Raw genomic sequence first — 26,573 nt, 5'->3', positions numbered from 1 at the left:
GGTGCGACCCAGCCAGCCTATCGGCTGGCGTTTTGGTTCCTTGAAAATCTATTGTGCTTTCAGGAAAGTCGGCTTTGTGCGGTAGTTGTAGAAGAGTAGCCTGCGGTAGGTAGGCTACCTAAACCAAATCAGTGTCTTAGGCTCCTACCTGGAAAAGTGTGATTTATTTTACTCGACGAAGTCTCTGTGAGAGAATCCAGAGAACCCGTTAGTCTGAAAAGCGGTAACACAACAAAAAAGGTCATTTCAACTCAACTCTGGACAAACCTACTGCTGGAGTCCTTCTTGGCACACGTCAGATTAAGCTCTGATTCTTTCCCTTCTCCATCCACCCCCAGGAGACACTAACGCTTCAGTTGTGATCAGAGGTGCCCGGAGCAAACTAGTTCATTGGAGTTACTTGCCTTTCAGTCATCAAGAGAGCATATATAATTTTGAGGCAAGTTCTTTTAACAACAGTTTGCCTGGGCTAGGATATTCAGGGAAAGAAAAGCAAGAAGATGTCTGGCAGAGTAACATGAATGAATACAGGGGGAAAGAGCACAGTGCTCCTCGGATTCTTCCTGAAACCTAATGAAGAGCCTACAAACAAAGTGGTGGATGCTTTGCTTCCTCTGTGTAGGTAGCTGGAATGAGAATTAGTATTTCCAGTCATGTCCACGGGCAACTTCCTTTTATAACCGAATTTAGCTGAGCGCATCAGCGTTGGGTCATGAAAGTAAGGTTTAATGAACATAGACTGTATCAGAAACGGAGGGCCCGGAATGAAAATACTTGAAGTGGCTGCAAGAGAAACAAGGGGAGCTGCATTTCTAATTTATACTCTGCTTTCAAAAAGCTGATTTAAAACCCACCAGGTTTTTAATGGAGGTTATAAACTTCCATTAGCAGAAGAAAACATACATTTCTTCCATATCTGCCGTAAAACTTTGTTTCCCACTGGAAATGTATTAAGAAGGCATTTGGCAACACAAACGTTAAAACAGCTTCCCTGCTTACCTCTGTACACGAGATGGTGGTGCAAATACACCGTGTCTGGGAAGACAACTGAAGTACTGAATGCCTCCCACGGAACCATCATTCTTCCCGTGAGGCTTGTCCAATTCAATTCCACACCAGAATCCTACATTTCAAAACAGTAAAATCATGGTATTTTGAACAAAACACCACAGGCTTTTCTTCCTCTAGACAGTTGGTACAGTTGACATTCACCCACATCAAGAAAAACAGGTTCTAGTTAGAAACTGTCTAGATAATAACAATAAACATATATATTTTAAAACAACTATCTATGTAATTATGCTAAAATTTACATCAGGAATAAATTAAAGATAATTATCTTAGCATTTTTATATCCTTTCAAGAAAATTACTGACATTTTTGTTAATATAGAAAAGGTAAAACCTTTGAGATATACACTAAAGCCAAACGGAACACTGCTGAATGTAACAGTGGCTATTGGACAAAAAGCAGACAGGAAAGAGCAGCAGTGGTGGTTGAAGTTTCCCTCTTTAGTCCTCTGACCACACGGTTTATGCCTCATCTGAGCTCATCAACAGTAAAATTAAAGTTTTGATATTAATTCATTCCTTCTCTCCATCTAGCAGGTTATAATTAATACAAATTGCAAGGCTCGTTGTATGATATTGAGAGAAGGCTGTAAGAATCAGAACTGGCCAGCAGTTCTTCTCAGACAGAACACTGAATGGGCATCAAGATGTTAATGAGCTTGATCATTCATAACCTGTGATAAATGTAAGCTAATTATGTAAAGGTGCTAAATTTCATACTCCATTAGCAGTCCTTATGCTATCCATCCCCAAAAGATTCCAAATTTAATTCAAGTCACTTGGTACTAAGGCACTGGATAAAATGGTAATTTCTAATTACCAGCTCAAGAAACTCAGGAATGATAGCGCGTGAATTAGAAGGGCTCAGTACCTCAGTTCTCCCCTTCCTGTTTTTAGAATTAAATAAAGATCTGCATTGCAGCAAAAGAAATAAAGTTTGGGTAACTTCCAGGACTTTGATACATATTAAAATTGAAATACTTAAAAATGCTTCTGTTACACTTTCTATAAATTACTGGGTTTTGCAAATTGTGAAGACTTGTCATCTTTCTATCCTCACTTCTTACAATACCATGTTTTTCTCCAGAAGATTTTGTTTCCTAATTTGGAGCGGAGAGGGAAGAGACTTACGCTGTCAAACAGCTTTCTGATTTTACACTTGTTATACTGTATCTGGAAAACCAGACCTTTTCTCGTTGTTTACTTTGTAAGCAACAACATGAAGGTAAGAGCGATCACATTAAACTGTAGAATCAGTTCATCGCAGTATCTGTCTTCAGCAAGGACTGCCTACAGTGGAACTGGGGAAAGGGGCAAGAATGAAAAAAGCACGTAGCTTGCACCACAATCTCAGATTCTGTCCTTCTAAGGTTTGTTTTAAATATTGATGCCACCAAGTGTCACGACAGAGTATTGCCACTTACGTGTCAATCAAATGGATCTCATTTAAACCAGGTCCTTACATCAATACTTACCAACTGGTTTTGTATTGCTCTTGCAATAAGAAGATTATAGATAAGGACATAAAGGACATAGAATCTGGTTACAAAAAAAAACAGCATTCAGAAATTACTGTCCACAATTTAGAAAAACTCGCTTCCGTTTGAAAACACCTGGCTTCACTGCAGTGTGTTTTTTAGCAAGGGGAAAGGAGGGAGGAGCTGAAAGGGAGAAGGATGAGAAAACGGTGGGGCTCTTTGAGATGCTTGTAACTTTTCATCTGTCCTGTGACCTAAAGGTTTGTCAGTTAAGATTTAACTGTTCACAATTACCCTCTTAAAGATGCCAGGAAGGTAAGAATGAGGCAGATACATGACGTGATCAGACTACCAGCATTGCAAGAGATGAGCTGTGGCAAAAAGGCTTACTACAGAAAGTATGGAGTAAAGGCATGTGATCTCAATAAACTATGTACCACTTTGGAGACTAAACTGAGGATTTTCAGAAAGCTTTCTAACAATACCTACAATTTCAAGATCAAAATATTTCTCCTAATTAAGCCACCTTAGTGGACAACTGAAAGTCACATTTTAAATTATTTTTTTTTCCTGGCAGTTGCATTAAAGTAAAAAATATTCAATGAAACATAGGAGAGAGAAAGAACTTTTGAAACAAACCAGTAAATTTAGAAATTATTTTGGACAGAGTGAGGAAAAAGATGGCGTTCTTATAGTGTTCATGTGCTCACACATAAGCTATTCCATATTGATTCTACAACATATACAAAGAGTATCACAAATACCTGGTGCAAATTTTGTCGTCCCACAAAATCTAACAGTGCCTGTTCTCTGCCCTACCACCAGTACTCTGTCTCCAACCTGAATTTCTCCTTCATCAAAAGGATTTTTCCTCGTAGCTGGAGAAGAACTATACAACCCTGGACAACAGAAGAACAAGATCTGAAATTAGTGATGTTTTATCTCTAAAATTTAAGAAAGCCTTCAATAGTGAGTCAACTGATTGGTAAAGAGGGTGTCTATCTTTAACACAGTGTACCTTTAACGCATGGCAAATCACCGCAAATTTTGCTTAAACAAAGGATTGCTTTGCTTCAGCATGAAAACTGTGGACTCCAGCCTTTTCTCTGCAGTTCAAAGGTACAGTGGCCAACTATAAAAACCCTCTTCCTCTTGAAGATGTTTTAAAAGATGCTAAGCTTAAGTTTATGGCTAAACTACTTCCCCAAGTGTCTTTCTTGAACTATCTCACATTCTGAAACAGCACAAGTAGTTCTACGTAAGTACTCAGTACCAGCAGTAAGTTCCCACCTGTGAAAATCCACCTCAACAGAACAGACCATACCAGAACTAATTTTAGATGAGGCAGAAGACACTCGAGGCACCGCCTTTTTATTGCTGCTAGTTGAGTTCCGCTTCTTGGAGTAATGCTGTTTGCCTTCCAAGGAGGTAGTAGAAGAGGAAGAGCTGCTGTACCCAGGAAAACCTAAAACACATAAATGGAAATAGTCCTTCAGAGATCATACTCAGAAAAGGACAGATTAAGCAGAAGGGAAAGCTGCTGTAAGAAGCTGTTCTCCATAGCGGGCAGAATACAAAGTAAACAGCCAAAATTAGAAGTTGTTAAGCAGCGTTTACACAAACACCTGTCAGAAATGACAGGCACATCTGCCCCTGCCTTGGGAATAAGGTGATAGCTGAGTGCTGGAAGAGGTCTCCAAAAGCCCCTTCTTTTTTGCTCTACGAAAGTTCTTCTAAACAGTCCTAAGCATATTTATTAGAATACGGGAGCCTTAGTAATAAGAGATCATACCACCACACTTTCAACATCCAGCCTATTAAAGATTTGATGAGAAGTGGAAGGAAGGTGATATTATGTGAGTGAATTATTGTCTGGATTAAAGCCTACTATATTCCATTACATACTGTATTAATATTAAAATCCGTACTATAAAATAAGAATGGGAAATAAATCACTTTTATCTCCATTTGCAAACCCTGATGTCTACACTGTCTGATAAGACTTATGTTCACCTTTCCTCCTTCCTTTTCAACGCTCTCCGAGTTCTCCCCTTTCCTACCCTCTTCTGCCCACAGTGAGGCAGGGTACAGCAAGCCATGTCTATGCCTCAGTTTCTCAGAATGAAAAATTAAGATAATACTGCTTATCAAACTTTCCAGAATTCTGAAAGGCTTAATTCATTAGTTTTCGCAAAGCACCTTTGTACTCGAAAGCTTCCTGTTTTATCCCTTTCGTCATCTGTCTCATTAATCACACAATCACAAATTCCAACAGTCTTTTCTCTAAGTCATACTTTATACATCCAGTTACTGTGGTGTCTTCTCTGAATTCTCCAGTAGATTCACATCTTTTTTGAAATGCAGTGTCTAAAACTCGATGCAGTGTTTTAGCTTAGGCCTTACTGTGCCAAGTAAAGCATCCAGGTCACTTTGTGTATCCCACGGCTGACACTCCTTTTTAATACATTCCAGTATGTTTCCCCTTTTGCAACAGCATGACATAGATGACTCTCGTTTAACTTGTAATACTCAATATCCCCATGTCCTTTTCTGCAAACTATTACCGAGCATGCCATTCCCAGGGTGTATTCATACAGTGGACTGTTTCAGCCTTGCTACAGAGCTCTGTACTTGTCCTCACTCCTCTCCATCTCCCCCCTCCCCCCCAACCCTTTTTCCAATTTGTCAAGGCTTTTGCAGGAATTTGGCATTTAAAAAAAAAAAAAAAACACAAACCAGACTCAGCACAAACACTAGGAAAACCCCAAGCTGAAATACCCTTCTTATTTGACAAAGAACCACTGACAGCTACTTTCTAAGTTGGATGTTGGACTTTCCTAAAGGTTCTGCACCTGCCTTATAACAGTATCATCTAAACCACTAAATCCCAAAATGAGGTTTCACTCCACATTGCTTACAGCCTGCAAAGCCTTTGGAGTCCCATTAATTGTGGATATCATATTGTATCCATCAAACTGAGGCACTGTATTGCGTGTCCAGAACCTGAAGGTCAAGCCATTAAGTGCCCTCCATGAACAAAATGTTGGAAACCTCTGTCTACGCAAGTTTTTTAGCTCACCAGTGATAAAGTATCATATAGGACAGTGCTTAAATACCTCACACTAGCCTCTTCCCCACAACTGTTTACTGACGGAGGATACAAAAAGATGCTTCTCTTCAAAGAAGGTATATTAAAATTCACGCTTCAAATTATTTCAAAGAAATACTGCTTTTGTCAACACTTACAGTATGATTTTATACCCAAAACCTCAAAGGAGACCAGATTTTTACAGTTAAAGACACCCCTGAAAGTGAGGTCCCTTTATGTTTAAAGTTCAGCAAACAAAATACTGATGCAGTAGAAGTCAGTACCCAATTCTGAAACTAGATAATTGCAGAGAATGATTCATATGTACAAGGAACTTTTTAAAGAGCTAGAGTTTCATTTTTCATATTTGAAACTTGTTATTATGAGTCTTCCATGATACAATGCCAAGACTGTTAAGTGCTGTTAGATGATAACACTTTATTATACAAGCTTGAACATACAGACATAGGAGAGCATAAAAATTCCAACAGAATACCTGCACAGTTCTTCATTAAAATCTGAGCAGTAACGATACAGGGCAAAAGGTCTCCCTCAGCAACCTAAGAAGGTAATTCTGCAGATCCTCTGTAAGATCATTTACTGTGAGACAGCTTTCAGCTTTAAGGACTTGCCTATATTCTTGTCCATGTATTTGGATAGAAGCTGTTACCAAACCAACACAGAATGCCAGCCAAACATCCACACAAATTACTCTTGCTCCTGGTGAACGACATGTGTACAGCCTGCTTCGGACCTGAATACAGACAGGCAAGGCAACTTTCTTCTATAGTATAGATACAGGACTTTTACAGAGGCAAGGCAGTAATAACACTTCCTCTACCCTACCCCACATTTTTCTCAAGATGTTAAAAAACATAAAAAAAATTAATTACCGTCTTTAGGAGGTACAGTTTTTCCTCTGTTCACAGTCATAGAGTTGGTTTCAGAAGCACTGTCTTTTTTGGCCATATTTAGGCCTATAAAAAGAATATATGCAATTCAATATGTACATCTTAACAATGAACAAGAATTTTACAGGAAAGTCACATACAAAAACAATTTGACAGATTTGCAGATTGGTGTATGCCTGGATGAAACAGCTAAAACTGTACAACTCCTTAGACTCTTGATAAATGTGTAAAACAAGACTGCAGAATTGTTCTGATGGGTAAGCACAGATGTTAAACCACTGAACACATTAAAACACTCCAAACTATCTTGCCAAACAATAAACAAATTGTCTGCAAAATATTAATGTTTACATTGAAGGAGTTTTACTTAAATCTTTCAAACATTTACATCTATTATATACACAACAATCACTTTTATAGTACTTAAGGTATACTACTCAGTAGTATTAATTTCACAATTTCCACAGTAAAGATTACACATAAAAGTTTTGAGAGAGAGATTTGAGACCAAATCTTCATTCAGTCTACAAATAATGAAGTATGCCAATAGGATTTTTTAAGAGCCTAACTCTTAGAGCAGCAATGTTGCCATACGCATATGAATTAGTACTGCCACATAAGTTACAATTTGTGAACAGTCATTTTGCATTTCTGCGTTTCCTACTCTAACTCAATAAAGAACAAGCTTATCTATGATTTATGCCCTCCTTGTCACGAAAGAAAAATCACATCTTTTTTATTTAACTACATCTCTTGGCTCAATTCAGCTACAAGGAGTGAACTAGTTCGCAAATGTACTGTATTTTCCAAAATTTTATGGTTTAACCATTAAGGCATCAGATCAAAAAATTAGTGTTTGTAACTGATAATGCATTTCTCAATTTGATCACAGTAATCCTTTTCCTAAAAACTTGAAAAAGACCTATTACCATCAATCTGATGGATTATTCAAATCCAGCAGAAACAAATTAAATTTGACAGTCTCTATACAGTATTGTAAGTATGTTTTACTTTGTAGCTTATAACCGTAACTACAAAAAGCGTATTCATTTTTCTGGGATCATGGCAAAGCAGTGTATTGCAGGGATGAAGTTTAGAGGAAAGAAATGTAATCTGGTAATGCACGTAAACCCTGCAAAACCAAGTTCTGCCTCTGCAGCTTTATCCTCCCACTCCAGCCAGTGAATCAGCCAGGCACATTAATTCTAATGGGCCTTTCAACACAACAACATCTGACAAACAGCAGCTTCCAGATTACTGTTACTGGATGTAAGCTCTGCTGGGCAGATGATGCATAACTCACTCCGATTTTTACCTAAAGCAAAATACCCAGTGTTTAAGATTTACAAAGACACAAATGCATCTTTGTGACAGAAAAGGTGGTGCGTGACTACACTGTCTGGAACACACCGTCTGTGACAAAGGAAACGGTCCCTTCCGTTATAGTTTAATGAGTTAAACACAACAAACGGAATCAAACATTGAAAAAGGCAGCTTAGATCTGCTCCTGAGCAATACTCCTAACAAACTGATTATTCTGAGAAGTTTTTTATGCAAGATGTCCATTTATAAATAGCCTAGATCTTGTGCTAATTGTAAATACACGATTAGAGCTTACTTTCCCTTCAATCTATGTAGAGAGGAGTTACATAACTCATCCAAAATGCTGCCAAAATGCATTTCTTCCACCAGCCTGGCACATTGTTTCTAAACCCTGCGTATTACTGGTAAAGTGTGTCGTGTTTTAGGGTGCTTGAGTAAATTCAATGAGAATGTATGCGTATCTTCCATCCCTTAAGCTGTGCTGCCTTAGCATGAGTCACCTAAACAGGGTTCAAAAGGCAAAAGAAATGCTGATGTAACATATTTGATGACCTTATGTAGCCAGTCAGACACGGGGCCAGATTATGCATGCTGGGCACTGTACGCAGCAGGGAAGCGTCTGTACTCCAAACACCTTGGAAGCTCAACAGACAGAAAAGATACACCCTTCTTACTTCGCAAGGAAGACACTTAACACAGAAGGATTAAGTAATTTGAGTAAATTACTAAGAAACTAAACCAGAACCAGGGACTGAGCCTGTAACTACAATCAGTAGACTGAGGCCTTATTACAAGGATGTTCTTTCTCTTCTAATTTGTCTCTGGTTTTACTCGGATAACTTAATTAGCAGATAAAACACAATCAGTTAGTTTCTTGATCATTTTGCCAGAAAATAAATTAAATTTCTTCAATTTCTATACATAAAGGTGTATATTGATTAGTTTCTAGATTTTCACTGATTTCAGTGAGATGTTTCAAGTTACCCAGGAAGATCTTAGTAAATGGAATCACATTAAGTTTAGACATTTAACTGATATTACAGCTAATCAGAAATTACTTTAATGGCTCAACAATAAATGTTGTGAACTTTTTTTTTAGAGAGTATGTAAAGACTATAACCTGTCATAGTACATCAGATCACTATAATCACTAAACAGCTACACACAACATCCTTGCAGTACAAGTTTACAGGCTAGTGAACTAATAACAAGAACACATACTTCATAAATATCTTATCACCTTCTATTCCCAAGTCATGAACTAATTCCAAACAAGTATTTTAATACCAAGATTTAGAGGATTGGGGCTAATTCTTGAAGATTAGTATCTCTCTATCCTGTCTCAACATACAGCAAAATACTCACCAGAATTCACTTTGGAAGTTATGTGCGTCACATCTATTTTCTTGGATTTGACCAAAGGTGAAGACCGCATGGAAGAACTTCGTACAAAGCTTTTTTTGTGATCAGAAGCCTTGCTTATTTTAGAAAGAGGTGCAAAGATACCTGGAGATAAAACGGCATGCGCCAAAAAAGAACCACGAGTAGCATCAATGTAACAAAACTTTCCAGCTACTATCTCTTACATCAACTCATTTAGGGTTTTTTTCAGCCATGATCATGGCTTGCTGTGCTGTCAAAGCACTCGTAGGGTAGGAAGGACGAGCTCAAATGAACAGTGAAACCAAAAGGTTTATCAAGCCACTTGAACAGAGTAATTCAGGAAGTCAGTAAAACTATCGGTTAGAATCTCCTTTTTGTCCTAACGGTAACATTGAGTCTCCACCATTACAAAACACAAGACTTTGTGTATCATGAGTGTCCATGAAATAGCAATTAAAATACCTCAAGCTGAAAGTTAAAAACCAACTACAAGCACAAACCTCTTAAAAAGGAGGACAAAGCAGATAAAGAAACATGGCCATTATTGTTACAACACAAACAAACAGTTTCAACAATACAGATGGAAAACCAGGAAATATTCTTATCTCGCAGTTTCAAGGAAATAACCAGAAATAACAAGAAATTTTGACTGGTTGGTTGTTTCAGTGGTTCTGCAAATAGTTGCAGTCAGAACACTAGGAACAGTTAGAAGAATCAATAAAACAAACAAAGCAAGCACTACAAAGAAAACCAGATAACACATTCTGTTGCTTTTATTCTCCCAAAAGGTTCTTATTTTCCAACAGTATTTTAAAGCTCAGGTTTTTTAAAAAAATTAAGAAAAAGTTAAAGGTTATACCACGTTTTGGTGCACACTTGAAGTACTGGACTTTTCCAACACTTCCATTGTTCTTTCCTTCTGGTTCATCCAGCTCTACGCCAGCCCACTGGCCACTGGCAAATTCCGTTGTGCCACAAAATCTTAACGTACCAACCTAATGCAAAAAGCATCAACACAGAACGACTTTGTTAAACAAGTATTGTTCATGAGAATGTAGTACAGATTATGAAGGAGACAGCAAGTCATCTCCAAGCTTTTGATCAGAACAGAGAAATACAAACATAAACAATCTCCCTCGACTACTGACATTCCTATCTTTCAATGCCAGCCGATGCATTTTCCAAAACGCCTTAGTCCTTCTGTGTATATTTTGTATCAAACAAAAGCAGTGGTTATTGACAGATCTCATAACAGACAAGAATTAGACAGTAAGCACCACTGTGCAATACAACTTCAAGTCAGCAAGGCACAGGAGTATATGCCTAATGAGAAGTTTTACTTTCAGTCTCTTCCATAACAATAGTTCCAAAATCAGGCCTAGATATCTTGCTGAACTGGAGATTCCATGGAAATACTAGATAAAAAAATTCTATAAATCTATCTCTGTGTATATAAATATATACATGTAAGTGTGTATATATATATATATATATAAATCAAAGGTTCAAGGGTAAACTTCAGAGCATATTTAATTTTTTCTTTGGAAAAGATTCGTAAGTCTTTTATTCCCTTCTTATGATTAAACAAAATTTTAAAAGCCAGCAAATGTTTTAAACATTTTGATGTTGTTTCAGAATGTACTATACTATATACTCTGAACCAGAAAGTATATCAAGAATATCAAGACAGACCAGTCTTGCTGGTGGACCCCAGTCTCCACAAATATACGTTATAAGCTTGCACACTCCAACCAAACGGGGGAGGAATAACTAACAGAGATGCATTTAACATTGATTTAAATGCATTTTTATATTTGATTTTAAAATTAGTTTTAGTAATAAAAACCTTTGATCTTTCAGTTGCTCAGTTTTCATTATCTCATGTGACCTTAATACTATTAGTTCATTTTTTACTATGACTTCATTATCTAATCCAGCCTTCAGAGGGTAAACAGACAGAAACCATTTATTTTTTTTTCCACTATAAAGCCTTCCAGCTATTCTTTCTTAATGTTCTCTAAAGAAATAAACATGACCCAGGGCCTGTTCCTCTTTTACTGTGAAGATCTCCTTTCAAACTGGACTGTTCCAGGCAGGTACATGACACTAATCCAGACTGAGCCTTCTTAGCTACCAGCCCAGAGATCAAATTCCGCCAGAGGAAGCTTGGCCAAGCAGCCTAACAGATTCCTCGGCTCTCCGGACACCAGCCAAAGGGTGCTGACTGAGCAAAGAGAAAAGACAAGCAAGCATCTGAAACTGGAGGTGGAAACGGCACCACTGAGGCTCCAATTTTGCACAGGCCCTAGGACTTCTGCAAGCAAGGAGCGGAAGGCATCTCACTCATAAGAAACGCAGCAGGAACAGGAGAAAATAGTTTTCTCCCAGCTACTAGTTTCCCTGCACTCACATTTAACTGAGTGTCCATTCAGATAACATATAATCTAGCACAGCAGGACCCGGTGAAGCTGGGGGATCCCAAATCATGTACAAACACCTGCTTACACAGCTTCCTGCCCTGTAAGACAACTAGAATGACAGGTTGGAATCAAGAGAGGAATCCATTTTCCCTCTGGCATCTACTGTTTTTGGCTTTCAAGATTCAGTAAAGCTGATATATTAAGAGACTGCAGGAAAGAGAACAGGAATGCATAAACATTGCTCATAAAAACGCGGCCGTTCCAGTGCCCTCATCCCAGCTTCCATATTCTGGAAATGAGAACTGATCCCAGAGGAGGTTAAGAATTGGGCACCATTTTCACCATCCTGTTCTTACTTTTGCTCCACCCTGCACACATTTAGGGGTATCAAGGAGAGGGGAAGAAAGGGCTGAGATCAACTTCTCCATTCAGACAAATGGGAGAAAGTGGGTGGGAAGCAATGTGGGAGTAATGCAGAACAGCTCCTTGCGCACAAAGAAAGGAAGGGAGAAAAGCAGATGTAGAAAAGGAAGACCAAAAAGCACAATCACATTCCTCCTTCCCACCTGCCGTATGACAGCTTTGGCTCCCTTAAAAAAAAGCTAGCTGGAAAACCCTGCTGACCTTTGGCAGCAGAAAAACGGCATCCAATAACTTCTTAAAAAACACTGTACTAGCATACTTAATTTAAAAAATAAAAGTAACCAAACCCAGGAAGTTTTATCCATACACAGTAAGCACATTACAGTATAAACAGCTCTATGGGCATTACCCGGAGAAGAGATACACAAGAGGACTAATTTCTTCCCTTTCTTGCTATAAAACCTCCATTAGCTTCCAGCTACATTATCTCCCCTTGCTTTCACCGTGCAATGCCTTTCTGCAAAAGAAAATTCCATGAACTCCTTCCTGTACATACTTCAGTTAAAACGCCTTCTACATAGCTAGTGATTCCTTCACTTTTCCCAACCCAATTTCAACAATACACCAAACGAAAATAGAGAATGGAAGCTGCTTTGCACTGTCCGTGGAGTTCACTTTAGAACACTTCAGTTGTGACAATTACAAATCTGAAGTTATACCAGAAAAATTATTAAGGGTAAAGTTACTCAAACATAAAATTTTGCTCACAAATGCCTTCAATATTTACCAGAAAAATATCTGAAATCTTAAAAGAGTTCCGTCATTTTTGAATCATTTCAGAGTCCTTGCTATCAGAGAAAATAAAAGGTATGAATACGAACTGCAATATCAATGTTCCATTTTTCAAATACATTTTATATAATGTGTCTAGCAAGGTAGCTTCTTAAAGCTATTCACATTTGAGCTGGACCAGCGTTAGCTACATTCTTATACTTCCACAGAACCACGTAACAACCCTGTTGGCACAGCACTGCTTCAAAGGTTTTAGCTGCATTGCACCAGTGAAATTGGGTTACTATAGGCTATGCAGAATTAAAGTTTTCTTTTACCGCCTTCTGGAAACTATCAGGGGTAATTCACGAATGCATACTCATAACTGAAAGCTGGGCAACTCACAAAGTCATCTGTAAATTTTACCATCATTTTGATGTGACACCAAAAATGTTAATAAAAGCTGAGCCATGCTGATGTACTACAGGAGACTGTTAAAAAATTGTTTACGGATACAAAATGCAGACTGTGCCCGTCAAGACAGCTTTTCATAGTAGTGACTTTCTTTAACACGTAACTGTTCAGCTTATGACTTCCTGCAACCAGATCCTTACTGCCATCCAGAGTTCATACCTTCCAGAAAGTGTTTTAGACCCTCAAATTTCAGGTATGTCTCCAAAGGGGTAAATAAACTGACTACCCAGAAATTACAAAGGTAGTATCAGGTTGCTCATCATACCTTCTGTCCTGCAATAACAACACGATCTCCCAGTTTCAGGCCAAGCGATAAAAGCATGGCCTTGCCTGCGACATGATCATAGTTTGGAATCATGGCTTTTGAGATGTCGCAGGAGAGAGGCACTGCATCCAGCAATATCTGCTTGATTTCTTTCGCACTGGCCGCTGCATCTGCCATTTCCAGTGGCATATCTACCGGATCAGGAACCACATCTGCTGGAATCTGCCCTTTGTCATTCTGTAGAAACATAACAGCACAGGATTTGAAGTTGTGACAAGATAAACCTGATCAGGCAAAACCACAGCAGTTTATAAAGTTTTTAATCCTCTTCATTAGATATTTTTCCTAGAATATAAACAACTATAAAAACATCCACATTTTCAAATAAGGATGCCAAAACATCCTTAGATATACAAACTAGCATTTACAATGTTGTATTTTCAAAAATGCTAAGTTACCAAAATTTTTAATCTTAAGAACATTATTAGTACTCAGAACACATGAAAAAAACATCTGTATATATCTGTGTACCTGAACACAGATTTAGGAAAGTAAGCAAGAATTCCAGTTCATAATGCCAATACTGTGAAGCTAACACCTCTCAAAGAATTTATATTTACCCAGTGTATAGTTTACTCCTTGGTAAGGCTTATTTGAAATGTAAGATAGAATTTAATTAATATATGTTGCATGTATAGAATACACAAAGTTAATGTCTCATATAAATACTTGAATAAATCCGTTCAGGTTTATTTGGATACAGACTACTCCACGAGAGATGAATCAAGGACAGAATCCTTTCCAAACACTTCCCGTTCCCAAAGAGCAGTGACTGTGATTCCCTGTATGTCCCACGTGACACTCACTCTAGGCCAGCGTTGTTGGAGTACCAGCTCACCTGGAGTTAACCGTAACTCCAGGCCGGTTGGCCAGACAGCAAGCACACCGTTAGGCTGTCAGGCTGCTACGATGGCAAGTTCTACCTATGCTTTCTTCAGCAAAGGCATTAGTATGGATCTTCACCCATCTGCCAATTTTCAGAAAGTTTGTGGAAACATAATTATCTCAGTCTTCCAAATTTGTCTCAGCTGAGCCCTGGACTCAGAAATTACCAGAAGCTCAAAGAGGAAATGACACAGAGCAAGATTGTATTTGTTTTGTTTCCTTAAAAAACAGACTAAAAGCTCAGTGTCCCCTGAGCCCCCTATAAATCTCCCTGTCTCAACCCTAGAAAACTATAATCCTTACTCAGCATTTACACTCTGCTGTCCTCATATAAGCAAATTCTACACACTGTCTCCGGACAGAACTTTATTGCGGGATTGAAGAATTAAACACCTACCGTTCCTTAAAAATCTACAGTTGTTCTGTAAGTAAAAGGTCAGCCCCATTCAAGTCACAATACCTTAAAAACAGGATATAGCTGGGTTAAAGTTGAGCAGGGGGTTTGTTTTGAGTTTTTAGTCATCACATTAGTGATTGTTTTGGTCACATCAGTGCCGCAATTCAGCCCACCAGGTGACCTGGAAGTCTTTGTGTCAACACAAGGTAGGGGCAGAGCAGAGGCACGAAGGCAGAAGTGGGCACAGTGGCACAGGATTGCTTTTCTGAAGCGCAGAGCCACCTTTTGCCAGCTCAGAATGCTTGTGCAACTACAAAGCAGGATTCCCTGTGACAACAGACTCTTCAACATACAGCTGCCATAGAATTTGAAACATGTACATGCACACTAAATAATGAGACAAAGAAGAAAAACAGTGTTTTTGAAGAGATCTAGATTGAATATCATGAAGAACTGTATGAACAATGACATTCCAGAAGATTTCACGCTCTCAGTGATACATAAAACAATGACTTTTGAGTACCCTTAAAACAATTACAATTTCTCATTTTAAAAAAACTTTGAATTTGAAAATGGAGAACTGAGATACTGCCTATGCTAAACCACCCCCCTCCCAAAAAAAACCCCAAAACCCAAGCCCCAAAAAACACAAAAAAACCAACCCAAAAAACCCAATCAGAACCCAAGATTTGTGGCTAGACACATATAGCAGCACTTTACAATAAAATTCAGGCCTATTATTTGGTTAGTAAGCAGAGCAGTTAATGTTTCTTCGTTATCAGTTACTTATGCTAAGACTAAGTTTACTGATAAGCACTGCACTGCATTTCTGGAGGTCACAGATGGCACACCTGTATTTCTGAACAGATCCACCACTGCCATGACAACCATTGCAAGACACAAAGGAGTATTAACAAATGGAAGTTCAAGCAACAAACAGAAGAACATCTTGAAAGCTATTTGAACTAATGAACTAGGACTGTGACACAAAAACACAAACTTCAACATGTAAGTATGACAAAGTATACAGAAACCATCCATTACGAGTTATAAATAATTTTTCTGAGGCACTGTCACTCCATGTAACACATTCTTAGCTAACTGAAATCCTGGACAGACTGTTTAATTTTTCCAAGTACTTTTTCCACCTTTTGGTGAATCTACAACCTAACTCCTTACCCTAAAGGCGGGATTTGCTCCATGTTCCAGTAAACACTTGACAGCTCCTGTACATAGGTTAAATGCAGCAATATGCAAAGCTGTTCCAAAATCAAAATCACTACAGGTGGCATCCACATCTGCAATTAAACATCACATGTGAGGTATGTAATTCTGTTCCATGAACATTTCGCCCTACAGATTCCTTGAGAGGACATTCATTTTTACAGTTTATGTTAACATTTATACAGAGACACCATTATTTATGTACTAAATGCATATAAGAAGTAATTCTACATAGAATATCAACCTTATCTGCATCTGTTTATTCACACCATGAACCAATCTGGAAGATAAGCGTTTCATAAAATGGTTTGGTTGGATGGGACCTTAAAGATCATCTAGTTTACCTTCATTTATTTTGTAATACTGATGACTTAACAGCAAAATTGTTATTCAGGATGCCCAATCTACTGTGCTAAGATTAACAAGTTAGTAACTTTAGGTTTGCATGTAAATTAATGTTTCAGAACTATTGACAGCTAGAAGCAATAAAATATAAAAAATGTTAAAATGAGACACATCTTCAACCAGTTGTTTTCCTTTGTGAGCAGGTAGTGGTGCAAGGAAAAATTGATTATACCTCTGCTTTACACTGATTCAATTACTAGTGGCCAAGGATGAACTCAGAGCTAGGGATTTTTCCAATTTCTTTGTTTTCAAAGAATTGCACTCTGAAGGGTCTTGCACTGATAGTCTGGAAAATGGAGCACTGCATTTAACTAGAAGAGATTTAGCATAATATATATTTTCAGCAGTTGTTCCCCAATATATCTTTCAATCTGCTACGAAGTTATTACTGTTCTAGAAGATTGGAGTTTTAATGTCTGTTTAGTCTTTGGCTTCTCTCCTAAACTACACAAGAGAGATGTCAGTTTGTGTCAGTTATGTATATGACTGTTAATTAAAAATGCCAGCTAATTTAATACCCAAACCAAAAGCCTACAAGTATTAGCAATAATGTTCCAATTTGAAATACTGACGAGGAACACAAAACTTTCCACCTCGGGGCTGTACAGTGTCCTAGTATTTTCCAGGATCAGTCTCTGTCCCAAAAACCACTAGCCCTTCTCACAATGTAATAAACAAAGTATATCTCAACTGTATCAACATCCTGATACAGTTATACTAAATTAATATTTTGAGGGAAAATAAAACATCAACATATATAGAAAATATATAAATATATATGTATGTATAGATATGTCAACTTTATACATACTAATAAAGATTGACTCTGAATTTATAAAGATCAAAGGTAAGAAATTTGGGATCAAATTTTAACGGCTTTACAATTGCACTAATACGAATACAAACTTAGCTATTTTAAACTTAATTGGCACATGCGTGAAAAAAGACTGCATTCACATGATGCAATCATAACGAGAGCTACATATGCAGATGTACCTTTTATATATCAAATGTCAAAAGAGCACTACCAGTTTAAAACCAAGTAGAAGCTGTGCAGTGGTGTACAACCACTGAAACTTCCACGTTTAATAAGGCTATCAAGTAAGTATTTTCTGCACACACAGGAAACAGTTTGCAGAAACACTGATCAGTAACGTCAGCTACCGAGTCAGCAACAGTTGCATGTGCTCCTGTTTTAAAAAGTAACTGACGTGTAGATTTTTATTTTTTTTTAATTAGACAAGTATGACTTCCTCAGATTTGCAAGCTTCACGCTTGGAGTTTTTAAACACTGTTTTCTTACAGCTTTGTTCAAGGTCTGAGTTGGCATAGTACAGCTGACAAAAAGAAACACATATATCAAATGTTACCCAGTAACTAACCCCAAACTATCTAGGGGAAATTAATATGCAGCAATGGTCTGTCATTAGCAACCCATGCAGGTTACAGTCATTGTCTAATGGCACCACACAACATTTCTAATTCTTCAGCTTTTAACAATTTTTATACTTAAAACCTCTAAAAATCTAAGATCAAATTAGTTCTCTGTTGTAACAATTGCGGAATAAATCTGTATAAAGAATTTAACTACAGAGCATCATAAAGGAAATAGTTTAGCAGTAAATCAAAAGAAAACATCTGTGGTACTGGCTGTTTCACAATGGGTGTCTCGGAGTCAGTATACCACTGTCTTGAAAAGTTATTTATATGTTAAGAACCATTTTTTCTCCAGTTCAGTACAGATCCATCCAAGGCCACCTACGTACGCCCTCCCTTCTCTACAAACTGCCTGGTGAAGTCTGGAGCTAAGATTATTCTTTCTATTAATTCAGACCACCCATTGTTTTCATGTCACAGGGCAAATCATTTTATACGTTTTTTGAGATAAAAAAAAATCATCTGCTTTCCAAGAGTTGCCAACTGCCAAGGCATTTAACCAGAGTGGTTTCCTTGGAAATCTGAGCAAATGCCCACCCCTTCTGTAGGCACTGCACAGGTGGAGATGAGAACACCAAATGCAAATGAGCTCTGAAAGAAGATCTAATCTGCTGATGCAAATTATAGAGACTGGACTATTGGAATGTGACGTGGACTTAACACCTGTGCTGTCCTATTTTGCCTTTTCTTACCAATCTACACTTGTTACCTCTTAAGCATGTCGTACCTGTAACAGCACTGTTTAACGCTTCCCTCCATGATGATTCAAGACATGGTAAGCAAGCCTTGCATACTCCAAAAACCTATCTGCTTTTCAGAATTTTGAGACAGCGTCTTTAGCTACAACTAGCTAAAAAAGGGCATTAATCATTTTGCAAAATGGCACAATCAGAAGGATATTCAGTAGAACAAATTAACATTTGTACTATTTTAGTATTAAAATTGCCTACTGGTTTTGATATCCAGATCAAATTAGCAACAAATGGTTCTGGTTCAGAACCATTTCTGTGTTTCCATTTGCATTAGTATAAATAGGGCTCCAATTACCAATCCTTCATATTATCATTCCAAAAGGCATTATCTATTTATGTCAAACACTAAAGTCAAACTGTTCCTTACACATGACCTTCTAGATAGTCGAGAAGGAGGAAAAACAAGCATGTCAAGGTTGCTTCAATCACTACTTTGCCACATGCCATTCCCAAATCCCCACTTCTCCTTTACCCTTCTCCCAGCATTTCAAACATACTTCTCAATGTTTAAGGAATCTTAAAAACCCTAAGAATTTACCAGAATAGTTGAATCTTTGGTTTTCTGCATACATTTTCTTAGTCCTCAACAACTCAGAATTAACCTGTTTGCTTTCCATTCTATTAGACACTTCTCTACCATCTTGTACAAAGCTCAAGTTTAAAAACCAGCAATGGAATCAGTGCAGTAAATCACAAAAAAAAAAAAAAAAAACACAGGTTAAGAGAAAAATGAACCAATGAGGCTGTCTAAAAGAATAAGAAACTAGAAATTATTTATGTATAATGGATAAACAAACCCCACACTTAAAGAACACTACACACAACAGCTTAGGGTCAACAGAGTAACAAAATACGGACAACTACATGAAACAAAAGTAACAATGCCTACCTTTTGGCTTTGCATTTTTCAAAATAACACTAATAAGTTCTGGAACATCAAAGTAGGCAGCATAATGCAAGGCATTCATATTTGTCCAGCGACTGCGTAAACTACTATCAGCACCCAAATCAATAAGCTGCATTGCAAATTTTACAGCAGTTTCAACATCACCTGCAAGGTAAATTTTGTAAAATATGCATTTGAGATTTATTTGACCTCAAAAAAACATGCACATGCTTATGTGTAACACATAATGTACATTAAACCCTTAAAGCTCACAGCAGAACAGTTACTATGCCTTTTTTTTTAGGATTAGGATGCAGAAATCTTTGCCTTTTATCATAAAGGGCTGAAACCTCTGCTGTAGTATATAATAACACTACCTGTTTATCCCTAATGTAAATAATGTTTCACCCATCAAATACAGGGATTTTAGTATCTAATAGAAGAAAAAAAAAATTACAGGCCACAATGATGAAGTTTATGTTAAAAGATCTGCCAACAACAGAAAAGCTAACCTATGCCAGACCTCACTCAGAAACCTAGTTCAAACTCAGAGGAGAACTGGGTTCGGGTCAACAAGAAAGTAGCACAACATAGAAAGGCTAATAGGGGTGTTCAAACGGAGTTAAATATGCTCTTATTTCCAGTACTTATGATTATAATACTGCAAACAAAGATTATTGTTTTCTTCTGACATGATCAGGGTGAAAGGAGAAAAAAAAAGAAAAAAAAGAAAAAAAAGAGAGAACAGCCAGTCACCTAAATATTCTAGTTTCACTGATGTAAGAAAACTGTCAATAGCTTAGTTTGCAGTTCGTACCTCAGTCTGAAACAGTCTTTGCTACATTAAATGTGTTTAAGCTGGTCTATTGTTTGCAACATCTATACCACTAAGTCAATTTACTCTCAACTGCCACAGCCACAACTGCGCTACAGTTCTGTATCTTCCCTTCTGATGGCCACTAGAATAGCTAAAACCAACCACGAAAAAAAAATTAAAAAAAATAAAATCTACTGCAAGGAAAAATTCTGTAATAGTCGGTGAGATTAGCCTTTGTGAATTAATTAGGTTTTTACATCTGTAACGACGTTTCTTTACTCACCAATACCGTGAGCCCCTGATTTGCAAGTGTAATGCAAGAGAGTCATATCAGTCAGTCCATCTCTGTCGTTCACATTGCAACCTCTTTTAATGATCTGAGAGACAAGTGGAAAACAAGCACATTTTAGCTCTATCGTATCTCAGACATCAGTATTATTTAAGAAGTTATTTCAGATATATTGACCCCTGGATCCATTTCAACGGCTAATAAGAAAGAAGCCTGCCAGAATAGACTGTAAATGCAGAACTGAGCAACATACACAATGTAATATATAGTATTATATGAGTATCATTAACATTCATTGTTTACAGATTTTAAAGCTTCTTTATATTATTACTTCTAACATCCATTTCACATGCTGAAAAGTTAACTGCTTAACTGAACAATAAGAAAATGGCATCATCTATGAAGTGTCTCTGGTTGTTTTTTGATCTCTCAACAACCCCTCCTGCTCCTACCCCAAAAAAGCCCCCAGTTATACTATGGTAGGAAGAATCTTTACCTTCCCACCTGTCTAGAAATGCCTGTAATCCAGAAGAAGAAAAATAAGAAAGTAGGATGGAATTACTAGAAACAAGGTGTCTTCTTGAAAGCAGCCTATAGCAGGCCACAAAGAGATTTCCATTCCTAACTCATTTTGTGCCATGGAAACACTACCATTAAGGTCAGGCTTCACTATAACTTAATATACTGGAGTTTATAATTACTGCTAAGTAGGGAACTGAAACACCAAGGTGAAGGGACTCTAAACAACTGCTTTGAGAAGAAACAGTTTCTACCATCTATCCAAATGTACTGAATTTTTATCCATCATCTTTCTCTTTCCAAATGAAAGCTGTGGACAACAGGTGGACTACAAGGCACTGATCAGTAACTGCTGTTAAAAGGCAGAAACTGTACCTGCATTTATAATTAGCTCTGCTTCTGAATGAACTGATTTTACTCACTGTCAACACAGTATTTCTTTAACACTGAAAGCATTCAAGGACCTTCATTTATACCTCACCTCATTTCCAATAATATCAATATTCTGCTGGACCTGTGGAACCCACTGCCTTAAGATAGCAAACAATTCAGAAACTGATGTTTTGGGGTTGAAAAGTATTTCTTGGCATGCTGCATCATTGGGATCAAAGAAGGTAAACTCTGTTAAGAAAAAGGAATCATTAGCTACAATTGTAAGTTTACATGCATCTAGTTTTTCAAACTCAGAGGCAAAGAATAGCAGAGAGAGTCACTTCACTACTAATCACAGTGGAAAATCAGGATGTTGAATTAATTTAGAAAATTTTCTTTAACATCTGGTCTATTTTTACTTTAATACTAAGGTCTTGCTCATAGTTCTGAAAAAGCTTTGAATTAGCAACCAATACAACAGTACTGCAAGATTGATTTTAAGTTTAAACAAGGACTAACAGAGATGTGTGGTGATTATGCTAATAAGGATTTACTCTTGCTTCAAGCTAGCCAAAGACTGCTGATTCTAAGCTGTTCCCAAGCACAGACAAGCCTCTTGATCTCTCAGTGATTAAATGCGTACATGATTTCTCCATATGCTACAAAACATGTCTTTTCCTTCTTCTTCCATCACAATTTACATAAAACATACCAAAATATAAACACATGCACAAATCAGGAAGGCATTCTGTGGCCTCCATTATTTTCAGATATTTCAGGAATGTATCAATCCCAGCTGGTGGCAGCTGCAGGTAACAAACATTTTTAAAATTCAGCCACCAAATCAAGATCAGAAAAATTATATATTTGTAAGATTTTTAAGCCTCATGTTGCTTCAGGCAACCCAAAGTATAGGTGTAAAAACCACTTTAATAACAAAGTATGATATTTCACGTTACTTACAGGTATATGTGTGTGCACATATATACACATACTGCATTTTAAATTCGTTGAATTTCTTCCAACTCTGGAAAATTACACGAAAGAATCTGGATAGCAATGGCTATTAGGAGAGGCAACGGAAGCAGAACCTACTGTCATCAGCAAATGACTGAATCATGGAAAACACTGAACTTTTACCCCCACTGCAGCTATCAGCGAGTTGCCTTTTAAAAAGGTTTCACATAAATGTACAATGTCAGCTTGCATCAATCGCAGATACAAGGCTCTCAGAATGGACATACAGGTTAAGTAAAATACAGCATGAGCCATCTGGGTGTATGACATGGTATAAACTACCTCTGGATGAACCATCATAACGTTTCCTCAAAAAGAGCGTACCACACTTCTAGATTGGATTAACAGATAAAAGCACATAAGGAGCTCGCTTCCTCGCTATCTAGAGTTCCTCTAACTGCACTGCTTTGATTCAACAAGAATAAAAAAGGAGGACAACCTCACTGATACTTAGTATGAATTTTTATTTGCACCTAGCACATAAAAAAAGCAAACCCCTTATCTCCCAGCACTACACAGCGTGCTTCTTACCTACGTCCCATGCACTGACACAGACCCACTGATTTATCTGCTAAGATTTAACTTCCGCATAAACTACAGCTGATCTACTGCTGAAAACTACGATGTAAACAGACAACTCGCCAACAAGATTAATGATCTTACACAACATGCATGATTCGTACTCAACCAGAAAGATTTCTGGCTATGAACCTGAACCAAATTATGTTTCAGAAAACAAGTCTGTTAACAGACTGTTACAAGCAGCATGCTAGGGTAAAAACCTGAGAACGTATTAAGTATTAATAGCAACCATCATAAGTGCTTAACAGGTAATCAGCTGTAGTGTTTGCAAACCAAAGAAATCTTACAGAAAATCTGTTTAAAACAAGAAATTCCATGAAAAGATGACAATTGCATCTAGACACTTTAAAACGTTACTTTCTCTACCTCCATCTTTCCCACACATTAATTACAGTAATCAACTGTATTAAGGAAAAATAAATGCACTTAACGTAATGACCAAGAATCTTTGTCTGCTGTGGTTTAACCTCCTTCACCCAGATTCACTAATATTACTGTTACACAGGTGACAGTGACCTCATATAATTAGAAGACATCACAACACAACATTGTTTAAAGAAGGACAAATGGAAAATTTTTCGAAGGGATAAGAAAGCAGAATGGAATAACTTATGGCAGTACTTCGAGTAGAATAGGACAGATAAGTTATGAAAGCAGGGCTAAACCATGTAAAGACACGTGTTCGTGTACTAAAGTATATTATATGGAACTCTTCAGTTTCCAGCCTGTGCTAACTTATCAAATGGGTCTCAAGAATGCTGAGTCTGTCAAAGACACATCATTACATCTATTTATTTTTCCTGAATACAGCTGATTGCTGTAATCAATGCATGGGAAAAACAGAAGTGGAGGCAGTAATTTTTAAGGTATGTAGATGCTATTAACATCTTCTGCGATATTCAAAGGCATTATAATTGTAGCTACCTATGAAGATCCTTACCTACAGTAACATTTTAATACATTATATATCCTGTTTAAAATACTATTATAATTTAGACATGTGAAGACAATTCAACATTATTTCCAAAGTTGATCACCAATACTTGCTATAATTTTCTAACATTCATTTCACAGTCCTTACCACCACAAACATCTACACTTCCAACAGAAATATCCCCCGTAGTCTACTGTTTACATACCGAAAGCATGAGAAAAAGTATAACTCTAGAGGTTTTAAATGTGATGTAGATGCTTAACTACATTTAATTATTGCAATTTTACATCTTAACACAATATCCAGTTCTACACTGAGATGTAAAAAACCTACAAACATCTGACCACACACACACACAGAAGAAACAGTAAGAAGGAAAAGATATTATGCTTTAAAATGTATGCAAAAAGAAAAATAGAAAAAGTATGGGGCTTCATCTTTCATTTCTTTTAAGAAATAATAGAGAATTCATTTAACAAGCAATAAACGTTTTCTAAAAAGAATAAAGAGTTGATAGCTTTTCTTAAAAGCCATTATTCAAATTTATTCTCTGCCAATCGCAAATTCATTTTCTGTTAAAAGTACATACCACAGTCTGAAGGCATTGGTGCTGCAGCAACAGAAAAAGTAACAGATGTTTCAGAATTTGGGAATAAGAACCGTTCTCTTTCAATGAGGGAATCTCCTTCTAAGGAAGGTTCTGGGAGATCCTCTATGGTCATCTTCTAGAAAGCCACTTTAGGAGGTAAAAAATGAATAAATTCTTATTAGAAATACTCTGGATTAGGTTCTATCTTAGTAAGATATAATGTGCAATAAGACTAAAATCCTTCCTTTTTGCAAACATAAACTGTTACTACCATTACATTCTTACAAGCTAATAAAGTTAATTAGTAAAAGCTAGTGGAGTATGGTGGCCAGGATAGTCAACTTCTAGTATTGACTTCATCAGTAAACTTGCATGTTATTAATTGAAAACATGAGATTTCTCCCCAGTTTTCCACTTGAGCAGTAATGAAAATAATAATGCCATAATTAGCAACCACATGGTGATGATGAATGAATTAGTGTGTTTTACAGCTTTACAAAAATGTGAAGCATAAAGTACCTGTCCTCATAGTCTGCATGCATATTCCTTTCCTTCAGCGTGAGCAAGAATGTGCTACTACCTACTGCTTTCTGCATTTTTAAAACTCTCAGCACTTTAATCTTCCCACACAAAGCTGCAAACAATTCATTACTGAGTGATTCACTCCTGGACTCATGATTACATACCAGCTCCTTTCTCAGCTTCTTCCTTCTGTTTTAAAATAGCATATTCACCACAGTGTTGTAACCCCTACCCTGGTGCTGTTTCCAGTCAACTTTTCAGGCCTTAGAGCAACCTAGGAAAGAGAAGAAAGATTAAATGGCCATACAGTTACAGTGACATTTTCTAACAACCAGGCCAAGCTACGTTCTAGTTACAGATCACATGCCAAGATCAAAGGAGAGCTGGCTACCGCTTGTAAGACATCTACTCAGGCAAATTCAATAACAAACAACAAAAAACATTATTCTTAATAGAAACAGGCATTATTACACTATTGGAGACTATATCTAACAGATGAAAAACTGAAATTCTGCATCTTGAATTTTCATGGTTAAATACTCAGGGTAAAAGCAGCTCTTTACTCAGTAATTTGTTTAGCCAGTTCACTTGACAGAAAGAATTTGTGGACCTTCAAGGCATGTTTGTTTTTATTACATTTAATCTATACACATGAGTAAACAGCAAAAATTTTAAAAGTAGTCTGGTTTTGAGACTTATTTTGGTTTTTGTATCTTACACAGGACAAGCTATATGAATAGATTTATTCTAATATTTCCCCAAACAAATTCATCACACTACTTGGGAACCTCACATAATCCACATTCTAATATAAAACGCATTTTAGCAGTGGATTACAGATGCTAATTTTGAAGTAAATAAATGAAAATCTTCTCTTCTTGCACACCATACACAATTCACCCTGTCCTCAAGTTGGAAAAGAGATTCACATGAAAAATGCTCATTCTTCTCCAACTAGTTTGTTTCCTTAGTCTTATGCAGCTCTACAAATGCATGTGCTGGCACAAAGGGAAGATCAAGGAGGCCGCCACTGGGAAGAGCAGGACTATTTCTTCCCACGGCATTATCAAATTGCATTGGCTTAAGCATTCTTAGATTCAACAAGGCCAAAAATATCACTAAGCAATTCAATTATTATTTTCATCCAGTAAGAAAAAGTTAAGAGTTTACATTTTGAATGGCTTTGTAGTCATCATAAACATGACAGCAATGGCTTTCTGGTATGAGGGTCTAGGGAGCCTCTTAAGCTGGAAGTCACTAATTAAATCTCTTTTGTAGGGCAACAGTAAAATAAATTTGCTACCATTGAATATTTGTTCAGAGGCTATGGCAAAACAAAA

At 37.2% G+C, this 26,573-nt stretch overlaps 1 protein-coding gene across 1 annotated transcript in view; it reads right to left on the bottom strand.

Moving 5' to 3' along the window:
* The window catches only part of CLIP4 (CAP-GLY domain containing linker protein family, member 4), a 26,389-nt gene extending 1,545 nt beyond the window's left edge, over nt 1–24,844 (bottom strand). Inside the window, exons 1-13 of the mRNA XM_009703572.1 lie at nt 24,712–24,844; nt 21,699–21,838; nt 20,693–20,786; nt 19,596–19,757; nt 16,068–16,186; nt 13,547–13,783; nt 10,113–10,248; nt 9,236–9,376; nt 6,530–6,613; nt 3,873–4,013; nt 3,313–3,447; nt 1,000–1,123; nt 149–213 (exon numbers count right to left, since the gene is read on the bottom strand). Of these exons, the coding sequence (XP_009701874.1) occupies nt 149–213; nt 1,000–1,123; nt 3,313–3,447; nt 3,873–4,013; nt 6,530–6,613; nt 9,236–9,376; nt 10,113–10,248; nt 13,547–13,783; nt 16,068–16,186; nt 19,596–19,757; nt 20,693–20,786; nt 21,699–21,838; nt 24,712–24,844 (1,711 nt within the window). The remainder of the gene's footprint in view (nt 1–148; nt 214–999; nt 1,124–3,312; nt 3,448–3,872; nt 4,014–6,529; nt 6,614–9,235; nt 9,377–10,112; nt 10,249–13,546; nt 13,784–16,067; nt 16,187–19,595; nt 19,758–20,692; nt 20,787–21,698; nt 21,839–24,711) is intronic.
* Between the last annotated feature and the right edge of the window lie 1,729 nt (nt 24,845–26,573).

The sequence above is a fragment of the Cariama cristata genome, unplaced genomic scaffold (assembly GCF_000690535.1).
Source record: "Cariama cristata isolate BGI_N322 unplaced genomic scaffold, ASM69053v1 scaffold25337, whole genome shotgun sequence".
NCBI classification, from domain to species: Eukaryota; Metazoa; Chordata; class Aves; order Cariamiformes; family Cariamidae; genus Cariama; species Cariama cristata.
The sequence above is the reverse complement of the archived record's forward strand: the minus strand, read 5'-3'. Positions and strand labels throughout refer to the sequence as shown.